This window comes from Sorex fumeus, unplaced genomic scaffold (assembly GCF_029834395.1).
Source record: "Sorex fumeus unplaced genomic scaffold, SorFum_2.1 ptg000098l, whole genome shotgun sequence".
In the NCBI taxonomy this organism is placed as follows: Eukaryota; Metazoa; Chordata; class Mammalia; order Eulipotyphla; family Soricidae; genus Sorex; species Sorex fumeus.
In genome coordinates, this window is record NW_026606155.1 from 27,314,494 (window position 1) to 27,331,778 (window position 17,285).

The 17,285-nt window shown below is 41.8% G+C and overlaps 1 protein-coding gene across 1 annotated transcript in view; it reads right to left on the reverse strand.

Moving 5' to 3' along the window:
• The window catches only part of RAD51B (RAD51 paralog B), a 672,013-nt gene that overhangs the window by 180,551 nt on the left and 474,177 nt on the right, over positions 1-17,285 (reverse strand). The window contains exon 8 of the mRNA XM_056134025.1: positions 7,451-7,547. Coding sequence (XP_055990000.1) covers positions 7,451-7,547 — 97 coding nt within the window. The remainder of the gene's footprint in view (positions 1-7,450; positions 7,548-17,285) is intronic.

Sequence of the window (17,285 nt, forward strand, 5' to 3'; positions counted from 1 at the left end):
ATAGAAGGGGGAAACAAAAAACCTAACAAATAAATGAATAACAGAAGGTCAGGCAGTGGCATTGGGCTATTAAGAAAATTAGGCAGGCATGGTAATACAGAAGGATGGCATAGGAAGAAAGATGGAGGAAGATCCCGATGTGAGAAGACATTGAGCAAGACTGAATCTAATGAGGATAGGGCCATATAAACAAGCACTCATTAGTGGGAGTAACATGTTCAAAGCAAATACAAAAAGGGGGGAGGCACCAACAGAAAACAAGTACAAATAGCAAGAGTAAAGCCCATGAAAACCGGTGAGTTAGAGGGAAAAGAGTGAGCTGTATGACTAGCTCGAATTTTGAGAGGGACTAGCTCAAATTTTGAGAGGGTGAGAATGATCAGAGGTAATGGCAGACATAGAACCTTTGACTATGATATTTATTTATAGCATTTCCTGATCTTTAACTCTTCTTTGACTGAGAGATCCAATCCACTTCCAAAGGCTGTTTCGTACATCATCTTCCCTGGAATCATTAGAGCCTCTGCTAAAGAGATGATTCCTAAGTCTTTCGCTCACACTGTACTTGTCTGAAGGCAATGAACACATTCTATCTAAAACTGTTCTCCTTCTGTATTATTCTCAAATAAGTGGAAGGCATTTGAAGGCCTCTTTATCTAACCAAAAGTTATTTTTGGAGGGACCACAGTCCTAAAACTATGCTAATATTATTCAGGAATGCAACTAATGTATAGGAAATGTCAGCATGATGAAATGAAATACAGTTTAATCCAATCAGTATTTATTGAGTGGCTTATCAGAAAAAAAATAAAGAAAAACAAAACCCCCATGAGATCTAGCTAGCTATATCTCAGTTGGACTACCCATGGATCAGATCACCTTGCCAACCATGTTAAGATCAGAGTGAAGCATTTCCCCAAATTCCACTGAACATTATAAATGCTCTCTGAAAGTCTTCCAGACACACAATACAAACTCTGCGTAGGTGTGGGCACCACTCCTAAAATCCTGCCCTTCTTCCCTGTCTATGATCATTACTTGGAGGCCTCTTGTATTTGATACATAATTCACTGAGGATGGTAAACAAAATTTCCTCTCTGAGAATCCTGCCACCTGGAAACTGGGACGGTCAAATTTGCAGCATTCTATTTTCCAGGCTGTAGGCTCATCACCTCTATAGCTGAAGCAACTGAGTAGGCTGGCTTTGGTGTTCCTGTCCCTTCTGCCTTTATGACATTGGCGTGTTAACAGGAACATGTGCACATCTGGGAAACTGGCCAGTAAATCCCAAATAGCAAAGAAGTCTGAGGGTGAGGAGGAAATACTTCCAGCTCAGCTCTCCCACGAACCACCTCAAAGACTTCTTCCCCCCCAAAACTCTCTAGCTCTCATCTAATTTGATCTTAATGCACCTTATGCTTCCAGTGGGTCTCTCCTTTGGCAGACCATCACTAGCAAAACAGAGTTCCTGACCAAGAGGTACTTCCTGGGGGTTGACTTCAATGTTCCCTTTCTCCTTTTGATCCCTCAGCCGCGGTTCTATTGCCCCCTGGCCTCCCTACTGAAAAAACCTCCTCAATTCCCCTCCCTTCGGAAGTTTATAGCCTTTCAGACATTTGTACGCCAGGCCCATCTCCTCTCAACTCTAGCTGCCCCTGCCTCTCATAATTAATATTGAAGCTAAATGTTCAGCTCAATGTTGTGGTTTTAGGTGCTTTTAATCTTTTTTCTATAAATTGGACCTTTAAGGGCATCTGGATGGTTGCTGGAAGAAACAGATGTCAGCTAAGTGCCACGGATTCTTGAGTACTAGGCAGAGTGAAGCATGTCCCCTTATGAATAGAAGCATGTGAAGTGTGTGATGATGAATGTCTGTGGCTTTGGAATCAAAAATGGAAAGGTCACCAGGACACAAATATTTTTATCCAAAACTCACTCCTAAGAGGCAGCAGTGTCCAAATCTAGGGTTTCAGGGGAGGGCTCGGACTCCTGTTCCCGGCACCACTGCTTTTCACTCACTGTGTGGCCTCTCGGCCATTCCCTTCTCTCCTTCATGCTTCAGTTGCTTGAGGTGTATTAAGTGATTCATCATTTTAAGGCACATTAAAATACTATAGAAATGCAAATGTTCACAACATGGATCACAGTTGTTAATATTAACCTTGTAGTCACAAGGTGACATTTTATGTTTTCAAAGTCCTAATTATAGCCAATCCGCACCCTGCTCCTGAGATGTGGCCTTCTGTAGCCGCTCCACCCAGACTTATTTGTACATGGTCCTGCCCAAACCAATGGACATTTAGTCTTGTATTGGGCTGTGGAGGACCTTGGAACTAAAGCGTGGAGAGAATTCTGCTAACTTGACCAACCCACCCAAAGTCTGTGGTTAATGGATTACAAATTTGGGTAATGCTGGACAATAAATTACAACTATAATAATAAAGCTGAAAGTACACACAATTTAAGGAGAAACACCAGTGTTTTTTATCGGAAATGAAAGAAACCATTGATCATAGCAACTGTCTGAGATTAGCAGGGAGCCACATTTTCAAACATCCTGCAGTAAATCCAGAGCAGATCCAGCTGGAAAGCAAGAGTGGAAATAAAACTTGAAAATTCATACCACGCTTTGAAGTCTGCTTCTTTCACAACCATGAGTCCCTGATTTGCCCCAACTATTTTGAGCTGTGCTTGCTTGTTGAATTTATTTTAAAAGAGATACAAGCCACGCACTTGCATATAATCTTTCAAATGGACTCCAGCTTTTTGCAGGGATGGTTTGTTAGGGAATATGAATCCCAAAATACTTTCCTCTGCACATGAAATCAGCCATCAATTCAACCGGAATAGAAAGGCTTCCAACACTAAAACTAGAAACCACTCTCGTTTCTCCTGCTTTTTCTCTTGTGTTTTTTTCTTGACCCATTCATGCCCTTTTGATTTTTAGTTTTTAAGTGTTATAATCTGTCAAAAACTATTAATGCCTATGAAAGGTTATGAACATGCCACATGCTGGAATGCTAAGATGGCAACCCAATAGCCATTCTCCTTTCTCTGAAGCCCTGTGGGGGCTCTGAAGTGCTCTGTGTCACTACACTGCAGTCACTGTAGTCCCATTAAATCATGAGAGGAAAGAAAGAAAGAAAGAAAGAAAGAAAGAAAGAAAGAAAGAAAGAAAGAAAGAAAGCGAATGGTCTAGGGTGAGCAGAGCTTCGGTCATGCACAGGACCCGCCATACCTCAATTTTAACTAACAGCTGTACCCACAGGAGATGGGGCTCAGCTAGTACTTCTGCTCAAATCCCAAGTGAGCTCAGAATAGGAGGTGGTATCTCAGGCCAGATGCATTATTAGGTCCATTCTCTAATGATCTCCTTGGAGAATAGGAATGTTCCCTAAGACTGGGATATTCAGACTCAATTATCCTGAATATCTTCCATGAGCACAGGAGGATCCAAAAGGGCATGTAAGAAATGCATTGTGAGCCTCAGAACAATTACAACAACCTTGTCAACAACCAGTCATTGACTTCTGTAATGACTCTGATATTGTGTTTCTGTCAACAAAATGAAAAACTGGAAAATAATATGTTGATTCACAGTGCCTGCTCTAGAATCATGTAAGATTATAAAATCCTAAATCCTGATTTCTGCTCTTAGAATCATAGTGTAACTCTGGTCCATTTACATCAACCCAAATGTTCCTTTCTCCAAAGTGAATGAATCCAGTTGGTCAAAGCAGGCGGAAAGCTGACAAGCATTCCACACACAGGAGTTATTTTAATAGGGAAACTTCAATCTTCCCTCAGATTTCCCTTTTAAAGCACAAAACTCTGGGGCAGACGCAGTGTTGGGTGGGAGTCTCTTTGGCCTTTGGAGCCCATTTCTCCCTTCTTTGCCTCTCTACTTGGAACTAGATAATTCCACAGTGGAATGAAGCCTCAGCGAAGGCAATCATTCCATGGACCCAAGCTGTGAACATGAGTCTGCATAATCTAAGCAACAACACAGGCACACATTTAATAAGAAAAAACAAAACAGCAACACCAAAACAAAGAATGCTCAACTTCACAAACACTGGGAGGGCAACAGCTGGTCAGCCGAGATTAAAGGAGCGTGAGAGAGCACCTCCCCATCTCCTGCCTTCTCCTCCCCCATAGCGGTCCCCAAAGCCAGCCAGGGCTCGCTTTTACGGCCCCGGGTAGATGACCTTGTTCCAGCTAAGATAGGGGTTCTTTTGATCTCAGCAAGGGGGATGCTCTGGGCCTGCAGCTGGCAGATATTAATAGTACAGGATCCGCTGGGGTGGAAGAGATCTCTCAGTTGGGCCAGGTCGCTTATGTTCCCTGCTCTGCTTCAGAGCAGAAGGGACTTCATTTCCCTGAATTAGCCCCTGCTGGGGACTTCTCTCAGGTCAATTCAGATCATTTCATCACCAGCTTGTGCTCACCCCACAACTGTTTTCAAGGGAGCCCTGTTGAAAGCCGTGGCCTCTGCTCTGCAGCTGAAAACTATTAGAGGATGGGGTGGTCCTTGAGAGCTTTCCCGCTGCCTGGTGTGTTTCTTCTCACTCTCTCTGGTTGGTATATCTTGTGTGCATGCTAGTGTGGGAGAGAGGCAGAGCGAGCAAGACACAGGCAGAGATGACCAGAGTGTCTGCAGAGTGAAAAGAGGGTGTGTGTATGGAGTAACGGTGCTGAGATTCCACAAGAGCCTTTCTAACAGGCTTCGTCTAGGGAAGTGGGGCCGTTTTTCCCACGCTGTAAATCAGAATTTCAAAAACCCACCAGTGAGTGAATGCTCCTGATCTCCAGATGCACATTTGTGATCTTAGAGTTTTAGAGTGAGAAAAAACTTATGTTCTCTTATGTTCAACCAACGTGACATTTCACAGAAGAAAAACCAGAGCCCATAGTGATTTAAAGACCTGCCCAAGATTGTGGAGCTAAGAACTCACTGGCAAAACCGAGAGAGCTCAATGCTTCCCATACCAGTGAGGCAATTTATACATACAACTCACCATAATATCAACCACCACTGTAATATATTTGAATGGGTATAAATATTCTAAAAAATCTGCCTATTTGAATTCACTGGTAAGTAATTTCATTATAGGCTTCAGGGAGGGAAAAACATCACTCTAAGCTTCTTTACTGGCCTATTTAAGCAAGGCAAAGATCTAAAGAAAACATTTCCATTCACCCTTGGATTTCATAGAAAGAAAAAATAGTCCAAGTATGAGCTACTTACTTTCTTTTCCATGCAGAGAACATTTTTTTAATTGAAGCAGTCATATTGAAAACCCAATTCAATTTCCTTTGTCTCTGTTTTGTTTAAGATAAACCAGGAAAATGGTCTATTAAATTTTTTTTATTACTCCTCAAATAAGGAGACAAGATATTCTCTTCCAGTCTCTTTTTCAGTAATGAATAAAAATATATCTATATAATGATTATAACAATTTCTAATTAAGCTCTTTGGTGCTTTGTGTGAGTCTTCTGAGTAATGTTCTTATAAGGAATTTACTGTTATATTGGTTGGGTGTTTATGTATTGACTACTGTGTGCTTAGAATTTTGCTAGTGAGGCAAGTACAATGTGGATACAAGAATATCACACAATCTGCAGGATAGGTTTAATTTCTTTTTCTATGCCTTTTCTTTATATTGCTGAGCAGGTAAGCAGGCTACAGAGAAGGAAGACAGAGTGAGACCAAGGCAGTACTGGAATAGAAAAGGAGGTTTCGTGGAAAAAGTGATGGTCTTGAAACAAACCTCAAAGGAGTCAGGAGGGTACAGAAAATAATATGGTATAAGTGAAAAGAGGACATACTGTTGATTCCAGATGAGCTGTCTCTGCAGGGGCATGGAAGTAGGAGTGAGCAGAGACAGGTAGAAAGTGGGTGTTCTTGCTTTTACCCAAGGGAACTGTGGACACTGAGGTTGAGTAAAAGAAAAGGACAGAGTAAGAAGAGTTCCAAGACGCATTCACTTTCTTTAGAGGCATTTGGAATCTGACTCATGCAAAAGAAAAGAAAGGAGAAAAGCCTAATTTTTAACATTGAACAGATTTCCATGGTGTAAATACTTCCATGCTGACTGATTTCAAGAGAACAAACCACACATTCCTGAATATTTTAAAAACAGCTTATTGATTGTAGCCCATTCTCAGAAAAGGGACTACAAAACCTCCCATATTTCTGAGCAAGACAGTGACACAGTCAAAGGAAGTCAGACAAGAGTGTCACTTGGGGGCGGCAGAATGGACACGTAGAGCCCGAAGTTCAGAAGACTAGTTTTAAATTTATTAAAAGGATCTAATTGTGAATTTAATAAGTGATCTGGCTGCAAAAGAATTACCCAAAATTTAAAAAAGAGATAGACTAAGGACACATTTGAAAAGAATCAAGCAGATTTGATGAAATAAACGCAAGGAGAGAAGAACAATGGATGATTTTCAGTTTTCAGTGATGAGGGAGAAATAATGCATCACTGAGTGTAGACAAGGGGCACACAGACCTTTTGACATGTTTGTTAATGAGTAATTAATTTGTTTTCACTCCCAAAACCCACCGAGGATCTAAAGAGAATCAAATCCAGGTCGACTATATGCATGGCAAGTGCCTTCCCCGCTGTACTATATCCCTGGCCCCCTTCTTGCAATTTTTGAGACCATACACCGAGGCCAATCCTTGGAAGACGACAGACAAGCTGGCTATTCAGGGGATGTGCTAGGCCTAGAGGCTCAATATACTCCATCATGAATAAATCTCAGAAAATTGGAAAGGGCGAAGCATCCTGGAACAGCCAGGCACTTCCTTCCAGACCCACAGCATTCTGCCCCCAAAGGAATTCAACTACAGCTAGTTGAACTCAGAAATGTCAAGTAAGAACTTTCAATAAACCTAGGAACCACCCACTGGTTCAGTAGTGTAATTCCCCAAGCTGTGTAAATCTGAGGCACCCTGACCTTTGCTTAGCAGGGGAGGGTAGAGAAAACTTTGCAGATTTACCAGCATGAAGAGCTTTTCTTAATCTTTTCATAAAGCCGATCAGGGGTACCATGTCTCTGGCACATGATGTGAGTTTTAGCAGGTCCAAAAAGTACCCAGCAAACACAGACGGCTGCCTCACTATGGGAAAGCCAACTTTGCATCATCAACAACAAAATCACTTAGCAGTATGCCCACCTGAAACAACCCCACAAAAATGCGACAAGCCTTGAGATGCAGTGACAGAGGTCTGAAATAGCCATATAGAAATAGGGCAAGGGATTCCAAATAGAAGGGATCAGATGCCTGGAACAGTGGCAGAACCTACAGGTCTTCAGGATCTGACTAGGTTCATGAGCCGGGGCCTGTTAGCCCTGTCTCCCAGCTCTCAACAAGAGGCAGAGAGATGGTGGGGCTGTCTGTCAGCGTCGAGTTTCAGCCCCTCTAGGACAGATCCCTTACCTTCACACAGGGACAAATCATCAGCTGGAGACACCAGGTCTGCCTGAGTAGCTAGGGCTCTGCTCAGATGGGTTGTAATTTGATTCGTCAAGATAACCTGTGAACAGACAAGGAGAAGGTGGGGTGGGAGGGAGAAGAGAAAAGACCAAATTAATTATTATGGCTCTCAAAAGGCAGACTGTGGTTTAGGGCAAGACTGATAAGTACACAGGTAGGAAAACCCCAGCTCTGACTTTCATCAATTTTATCTTTCGACTCTAAGATCTGGCAAAGTCTATAGGTCATTCAAAACACAGAAAAATGAGAGATAGGAAGGCTCTTTTCAGAACTTAAACCATGAATGAATTCTTTCTAAATGCTCAGTAAATTGGGACCAAGAGATTTTGTTATATTAACTACATAATAGAAGTCTCAGCAGAAGATGATTACATACGAATACATTTCCTCATTTTGACTTTTAAAATTATCTGCAAGGCCTAACATATTGCTAGTGATGAATGAGAGCAATGATTTAAAATGTGAATGTTAACTTAGTTTAGCCTCCAAATTTGTGAAATGAGAATAAAATTAATCTTAACACTCTTCAATTAGTTGAATTCTAACAAAAGTATCCAAAGTTTCACAACTTAATATGTAAATGGAGATATACAAGTCCAAGTCGCAATATAAAACACAAATTAATATAATCCTTCCTACATATCTGAAATTTGTGACACTGAAAATTCCTAGGAAGGACTCTAAATGACAAAAATCATGGGGCCCGCTGTCACACAGTATTTTCACATTTAGTCCCATCAGGAAATCGTTCTTTTCCTTAAAAATCCTCATTTTAAAAACTACTTTGATGCTTAAAAATCTAAAGAAAAAAAAACCCACAAAATACTCGGAAAAAAAACAACAGGACTGACGTCAATCATTTCTGAAAGCTTTAGTGTTCCTTGTTTGGGTAAAAAATGTGAGTATCTGGGTACTCTGAAGAGATACCCATTGTGTAAAGTGGCCAAGGCAGGTACTCCTTGGGACATGCTTCCAGTGGGACTGTTTTGGTCTATCCTGAGTCAGTGAGAATTTCAGTGCTGGCCTGATTTCAACAGAAATGGAAATCATTTACATTCTTCACTGTCCAGTATTCCATCACACCTCTGTCATAGCCGCCTGAATATAGCAGTGGCACATTATAAATCCTGTACCAACAGCTGCTTCATTAAGGGCTGAGCAGAGCATGATGGCGTGGTCGGGAAAGCCCTCAAGGGCTCTCCTAGCAAAGACAACTCTTCCAGAGCTTTGTGTATCTACTAGTGTGTGAGCCTCTAGAGATAACTTGGCAGCGATAATGTGATACTGCAGCATTCCACAGAGTATTTGATAATCTAATATCTCATATTCTTTTGTATTGCTACTTTTCATCTGCACTGGTAAGAGGATGTGATATGTCTCCAATTAAAAATGGCTGGATATCAAATAATAGCCTGTTCTTTAAATAAAAAACAACCAAACAGATACTCATAGAATAGCACCTGGGCATCCCTGGGTGTGGCCCAAACCTCCCTTTCCCAACAAAAAGAAACAAAAATATTAACATTTAGGAATATGAATGAGGATTATGTTCACTGCTCTTTCTAATATGGGATTTGAAGTTCAATCAAAATGGGTTCAAACTCTGACTCTGATACTGAGACTCCTGTGAAAATGACTAAACCTGTAAGCTTCGTTTACTTATATGTAAACTCATCTTTATTTTGCAGAACTCCTGATACTCAAATGAGATAATCAATGCGAGACACTTTATGCATCTAGCATGCAGCAAAGTTTCAGTAAGAGGAAGTCATCATTGTTATCATTTCTTTCAGAATGATGATATGTAAGTTAGTATAGGCCACAGGGACCAGGCAATTGGATTTACTGTCTGTCACCAGACGTTGGTAACAGAATGGTGAATACAGCAAAGTGCTCACCATTCCAGATCATTGAATCATTCACAATGTTACAATGTTCTGTAAAGATAGTCCCTCGGTATCTAGTCATTTCTACCAACATTAGTTTTTCCTTTTAATTGCATAGAATTTGCATAAATATCTCATTAAGACAAAAGTAGATTTGTTTTTAAATGTACTTTCAAAATGTATTTATTGGGGGGGGGAGGGAGTGCTCAAGGACGACTCCTGTGGCTCTGTGCTGGGGTGCTGGGGTTGCTCTGGGAGCCATGTAGTCTGAGTGATTGAACCTCAGTCCACCCTAAGCAACATAAGTGTCTTGACCCCTCCCTGTACTTTCTTGGCCCCTAAAAAGGGATCAATTATTTAAAGAAAAGTCAAAAAGATACCGTCATTGCTCTGAAAATACTACATGCTTTGTCTACCAATGAGCAAAATAATGTATTCATCTTTCCTTGCCAGAAAATTTAAAAAGTATAAAGCTCCTGAGAGCTCTAAATAATGTAAGCTTCATATTTTTAAGGAATTCTTCTAAAAGATAACTTGGGGTTGACAGGGAGGGGCTTTGGAGTCCTTGGGGAAGGAGGTGGGTATATCAGAAATGTGTGTGGTTTTATAATTATGTGTGCGAAAAAACATTACTAACAGTATTGTAAGTTACAGAATATCAATAATTTTTTTAATTTAAAAGAAATAACTTGGTGAAAGTAAACAGAACTCTACTGATCTGTTAACAGTAATAAAAAAACAACCCAACTTACCAAGAGAAGTATGTCTCTATATAAAATAAAAAATTAGAGGTAAAGATGCAGATGCTTTCTGAGAAACATGTAAGTTATAAGATGAAACATTTGTCAGAAACTATTCAGATCATGTTTTATCAATGTTTTTATTCTTCACTGGTCCTAAAACAGAAACAATACTGAGCTGATAGTTTCTTTGAGGAGATCTAATAAAATGATAACCTGAAGAGGCTAGAACCATAATCTGGATGTGTTTCAAAAGATACCCACCCCTGTTTCCACTTCAAGTAGAAGAGCAGATGGAGACAATATTTCTCCTCTCCAATTGCAAGAGAAAAAGCTCCTACATATTTTGCTAATAATCCTCTCCTTTCTATTATGAGTCCAAGAGCCAAATCACTGAAAACACATAGCAACCAAGAATTTCTTAATCATGCCATTGTACTAGATTGTTGTGGTTTTCTAAGTCCATATTCAGCAAAATGATAGTATGGAAACATTGACAAATAGCATTGATCACAAATAAACATGTTTTGGGCAAAAGCCTGTGAATGTATTGTCCTCTGAGACAATCTGGAGTCTTGAAAACTATTCCCTTAAAATAGGAGCTCAAAATGTACTATTGCACATTGGAAGCAGTATCTTAACAGTATCTGGTTTCCGAAAGTGAATTCTGACTCATGCTATACGGGGCTTTTTTGTGGCTTTGATCCTCTGGGAAGATGGGAGCTTCTGGTGCTTGGTACTAAATCTGTGCAAAAGCAACTTATACCAGGGCTAGGGTGAGGACTTTACAGACAGACAGATGGAGATGCCACAATTTACTAGTTGTGTAATATTGTAAGTTTCCTAACTTCTTTAGAGATGATAGTATTTAACTTGGGCTGGAGCAATACCACAGCAGGTAAGGCATTTGCTTTGCATGCAGCCAACCCGAGTTCGATTCCTCTGCCCTTCTCAGAGAGTCCGGCAAGCCACCGAGAGTATCTCACCCACACAGCAAGCCTGGCAAGGTACCCGTGATACATTATACATTCGATATGCCAAACACAGTAACAACAAGTCTCACAATGTTACTGGGCCCACTCAAGCAAATCTATGAACAGCAGGAGGACAATGCTACAGTGCTACAGTATTTAACTTAAAGACTCTGATGACCAAACTGGGAAAAAGCATCTGCAGTCCTTATTTTAGCATTAAATGCTTAATAAATGTTAGTTCCCATCATTGTCTTTAGTTGTTCCTTGTTGATCTGAACCTTCCTTGTTTAGATAGAAAACACAGGTCTGATTCTGTTTTGACAGCATGTAGTCCACTGTTGACAAAGAACAAATATTTGCTGTTGAAATGTTTTTAAAATCAACAAAAATGTAATTGAAACTGCATCTATTTTGCCATTTCTCTCCAGTAGAGTTTATTTAAAATCAAGAACATACCCCCGCCACCATCAATTACAAATCCAAAGGTTCACTTCACTTTATACATGGAGAGTCTATTTATCCAAAAAGTGTATTCCCATTGTTCTCTTTATTGGAGAATAATTCGTTACACTTGAAAGGGAAATGGTCCCGATATTACATCATATACCTTAAGTGTCATATTTAAAGGCTGGAGAGACAGGGAGAAAGCCCTTGCCTTGAGTGTGGCTGAGCCAGGTTCAATGCCTGGCATTGCATATGATCCCCCAAGTATTATGAGGAGTAACCCCAGAGCACCATCAGATGTGGCACAACCCCCAGCCCCACGTCTAATTTTTAGAGGTCACTTTTCCAAGGAAAAAGTGGGGGTAGAGGCTTTCTCCCTTCAAAGACCATGCTCCTGGGTTCTAAATTTCCCCTTGTTTTATGCGGCTACTCTAAATGGATCTTATTCATTTCTCTGTGTACTAAGGTTCAACACGTACGCTTCGCTTACGGGAAGGAGAAAGTACTTTAAAGAGGAATATAAACTACAGGGTACAGACTCCTAAATAATCCAGTAGGGCTTCTAGAGAAAAGAGATTGGAGATAAAGGCAGTTAAAAACAAAATGAACTAAGAAGGCAGATGACTGGAAATTAACTGTTGTTTGGGGGAAATAAAAGACCTGGAAAACATAAATAAAAGCATAGGACAAATTTCCATTAAGTATCTAAAAAGGTGGCGTCAGTGAATAAATGCCTGGTGACAAGAGTTTCCCTCACAAGAAGCTAGCTCTAAGACTCTCTATTGCCATGACCCAGAAGCTGGTGAGGTGGAGTCTACATACCGGCTGAGCCCAACTCTCCCTTAGGCTGTGTCCAGAACAGGTCTTCTTATATCAGTTGCTGTCCTGTCAGCCTTCAGCTCTGTCATGGTTAGACTACATTAAGGCTATACCCCGCACTCAATTTCTGTTTCCTGCTCTCGGTGGGAACATAATGTTTCTTAAGGCCCCACTGTATGTGTCTAGTCAGATTAACCCTACACTGAAATATTTTCAAAGTATTTGGGGGGAAGCTCCATAAGTGGTCAGTATATTCACGTGTACTATGAGTACTGGAAAAATAGTGGAGAAAAGTGAAAACGGGAAGAATCCTGAAAAAGCCTGAGTGGGGGACTTCCTAAAGGCAAAGATTTGAATGGAAGAAACTTACTTAAATTTGGAAGATGATAAAGAAGAGGAGTTTCTAGGCACTGAATGGGTTGGAATAGGTTAGAATTGACAATGTTTGGTTAGCAAAAGAGAGAGTCATGCTGAGCCAAATAATAACCAAATCATTATATGTCACATTTTTTTAAGAACTTAAGGATATGGCCAATGTCCTCATCCAGCTTTCTACAGGGATTGGTGTGAGGCAAATTTTACATGTCACCTTCCACAGAATAAACTGCTTTCCCATCTGAGCTTAATAATTTGTATAAGAGGGATGAGCACACCTTCCTGCACACTGTCCTTTTTTTTTTTTTTGCTTTATTTGTTTGGGGTCATAGCCAGCATGCTCAGGGATAAGTCCTGGTAGACTTGGGGGACCATATCACACTGCTGGGGATGAAACCCAGGTTGGCTTCATGCAAGGCAAGCACCTTACCTGCGTGTTATCTCTCCAGAAGCTCTCACACTGTCTTTTCCTAAGGCAGCCTGAGGAAAGGCAAGGAGAGATACATCCCCAGCTCAGGCCCACAGACATTCCCTGACTCTGACTTCCCAATCAACTGAGAGAAGAAAAGGGGGATCTAATGCCCATAAATATACTTAAATACTAAAGAAGAGCTACCTGGTACCCAATTTTGTGACAAGTTTTTCAAAGTCTTATGTTGTTAATAATCTTAAGTCAAGTAGATGAAGAGTTTCCGCTTCTACAAGAGTGGCAAACACTAGGGGTAAACTTGGCTGAAAAGGGTCCATCTTTCTGGGTGGTTTTCCATTGTCTTAGATATGACTTGTCATTTCTGAGACTCCCAGCAAGCTTGGAAATGAAAACTCGTCGTGGAATTTCTGTTTATACAACAGAGGTAAGGGCTGGGCTGGGCTAGAGGAATCAGAAGGAAACCTCAGGCATCTTGGGGGAATTTCTGTGCCCATAGAAACACCCACTTTCTGGGGCTGGAGCGATAGCACAGCAGGTAGGGCGTTTGCCTTGCACAGGGCCAACCCGGCTTCAATTCCTAGCATCCCATATGGTCCCCAAGCACCGCTAGGAGTAATTCCTTAGTGCATGAGCCAGGAGTAACCACTGTGCATCACCGGGTATAACCCAAAAAGGAAAAAAAAAAAAACAAAGAAGCATCTACTTTCTCTTCCCGCCCACTCCCTGTTAGATATTTGCCAGAACTGAACACAGAATCAGAGAAGTTTCCAAATTGCTTGAGCTAGGCCTGCAGGGCTAGATGCCCGGACTGCCCAGCTATGCAGAGCTTCTCAGTAAAGAGGCAGCCACAGGTTCACCTGGTCAGCTAGAGACAGGATATCAGGCGAGTGACAGACACTATGGGGTTTGGACCTGCTTATAAACTGCCTGCCTGCAGCTCCCCCGCACCCCCCCCCCCCGCCCCCAGGGTGCTGCTCATGGTCAGCCCTGGAGGCATAGCTCATTTGCTTTTCTTTTTTGTATTACAAATAGTCTATCTGTATAGGATTATGTTTTTAAAAAATAATGTTTCTCTTGGTATCAAGGATGATCCCAATGGTCAGATAAGTCTGCATCTTCACCCTCCAACTATGTTGTGATATAATTTATATCATTTATATACAGAGAATTTGGATGAGTAGAAAACTTGGCATTTTCCTCCTCACTATATTAAGGGTTGCTGAGAACCCGGCTTTTAAGGAGGCAGAGGCCGGAATTTTCCTGTGAGAAATCGTTAAGGTTCACTGAGCCCTTTCATCACCAAGGACTGAGAGAAAGGCCTTGGAATGGCTTTACTCTACTCTCCTTTTGCTGCCCAGCCATGACGATGTATGCCCCGGACCCAGCTGCTGTCCAGGGGCTGGGAGAGGGGAGAGGGGGCTGAAAAGAGAAGGATGAGAGAAGAGGAGGACAAGAAGAACGAGTGATGATTCTGGGTGTTCTGTGAGAACAGAGTAAGTACTCCGAAGCAACTAATCTAGAAAGCTCCACTTCCAGACTCATGACTGCTAATAATTCCCCACCCAGATCCCTTCCCCTTGCTTCCACTTTGAAAAGATCTCCATATTTGTTGGGAGGAAAAGTCAGACCAAATATTTGGGCGTTGAAGTGTCACAAATGTGGTTTCCGTATTCACTGACTTAGTTTTGTCAAGGTCAGGGAAAATTATAAGTCAGTCCTTTCGGGGGAAAAACAAGACATGACACCATTATTATTTAGTGTCAGCTCAGAGAATATCAACTGTCAGTTCTAAGTAAAGAACTGATAAGGTTTTGGTATTCCAGGCTGCTATTTCCATCTTGAAGGTCTGCATGATAATTGTTTTCTGGGAAAATCTGAAAGGCTGTAGGAGATTTTGTTTAGAAATATTTGTGGTTAAAAAAAAAACACAAAACTTCAATTTGGCTTGGAGAGAACACAGTTGTGGGCATCAAGCAGCCAGCCAGCCCTTGGTTTCTAGCTCTGTCATTAACCTGCTGTGCAATTATAGGAAATGCTCCTAACATCTCTGTACCTGAAAGTATGGGAGTGGGCAGGCTGCTATGAAAAATTTTATGTGTTATATAACTAACACATTCGTATTAATGTCATATGTGGAATTCTATCCTGATCATCAACTCTCATCAGTTTCAACCTGAAGAAATCTATCTGACCCGGAACCAACTGACAATGGCTGATAAAAGCTAGGAAGAAAATACAGGAGATGAGGGAGACAAACTTACATAATTTTGTGCTGCAAAAAAAAAAAATTATTCAAAGTATTCAAAGAATACTTTGAATTGCAGTAAAATTCATACCATTTATCATGGAGCCTGATGGAGGAGAAAACTCTTATACAGATTTCACTAGGAAATTCACAGACAAAACTAGAGAAACACTTCCTCATAGGAAGAGTCTCTAAGGGGGATACTGGCCTTGTGAAGTTAACAGAGAAAACAAGGAAAGAACCTCCTGTGGTTTGCACAGACACACTCTCACGCAGGTTTGAGAATAATTCTGCTTCCTCCATTTGTAGCCATTTACTTCATTTCTGGTTCAAAGGAAAGGTACTGAAGGAAAAACCGCCTGCCATTTGGCCAAAATTAAGCCAAGGAAACTACAGCACAGAGGGTGGCTCTCACCAGAGTCTACTTCTCCAGGGGCACCCCGGCGAGGGGGGCGACACGCCTGGCAGCTGCTGTGGCCTGGATGTGGGCGTGAAGAGCTCAGGTTTCGCCGTCTGCATGAACCTGGTGGGCTGAGGTTAACATGTGTCAGTTCTGGGTCTGGCCTGGGCCAACAGTTGTAAGGAGGCCACAAACAGAAGGCTGGGGGGTGCCGCTTCCACCTTAAGCCCAACCCCTACAGCATCCGGTGATCTTGGGCCCAATGCAAGAAATAACACACAGTACTGGTAAACTACCACAGTGCCTTCGCTGGTGACAACAGCAGGCGATTTTGCAGTGAGCATGGGACCCAAAAGTTCTGACCAGCCAGGATTAGGAAAAGAAGGAGGAGGAGGAGGGGGATGATGATGATGATGAGGAGGAGGAGGCCACTGTCATATGGCTCAGAGCTTCATGGATGCAGAAGAACGTTCCCACCAGCCTTCATCATGTGTTGCCTGTGGCCAAGGCACTGTGGATTTAATGGGGTCATGGTTGGTGCCCAATCCCTTATGCCTGCTGAGCCCCACAGAGAAACAGAGGAGGTGAATTTCTAACAGCCTCCACCCTGAGTTTCTGCTGACCTTTTCCCGTATTTTTGCAACTTGAGGGTACTTTCTATTCACATGGACTCTGGGGCCCTGGGGATCCCCCTTCTCTTTGATTTGCAGGGAGAACTACAAAGACAGCGCTTGGTGATTGGTCTGTCACAGACAGCTGCTATTCACTGATTTCCCTTCAGAGACTCATGTGAGATCAAGAAAACAGTTCTGTTGAGTCACTTGCTCCCCAAGGGGTCTGAAAATACAGATCTAGGGGGAGTCCAGCCTGATGATCACCAACTGTGCTATTCTCCATCCCCAGTTGCATTCAAGGTGGCTCAGAATAGAAAGGAGCTGAAACTCTGAGGGGCTTGGGAGGCCAAAGGAAGGTGAGACGGCACTGACTTGACCCCTTCTACCTCTCTGCCATCAAGGCAAAGAGCATCCTCACCATCAGGGGCCCTCCAACCCAATCATTGGCTATGTGGGACCAATTCTACTTCCACAGAAGATCTGTGGCATAAACTAGGAACAAAGGTCACTCACTGTCTTTTTTAAAAGAAAGCTAAACACTGTGCTCAGGACAAATTTCCAAGATACCAGCCTCGTAAGCTATGCGCTTAAACAAAAATGAATGATTCAGTGTCCTTAGGGAAGCATATTGTATCAGTTTTTTTTTAAAGTTGGGAGGCAGGGGGAAATGAAGTAATGTTGTATCCATACTTATATAAATGACATCAATATAGACAAACAATAATAACCTAAAATAAGCAGAGTCAACATGGGAGACACACAAGAAGAATAGGCCTAGAACAAATACATTAAAGGGACTAAATATTTACATATTGGGTAGCAGTGGCTCCCTTCCATGGCAGTGTCATTGG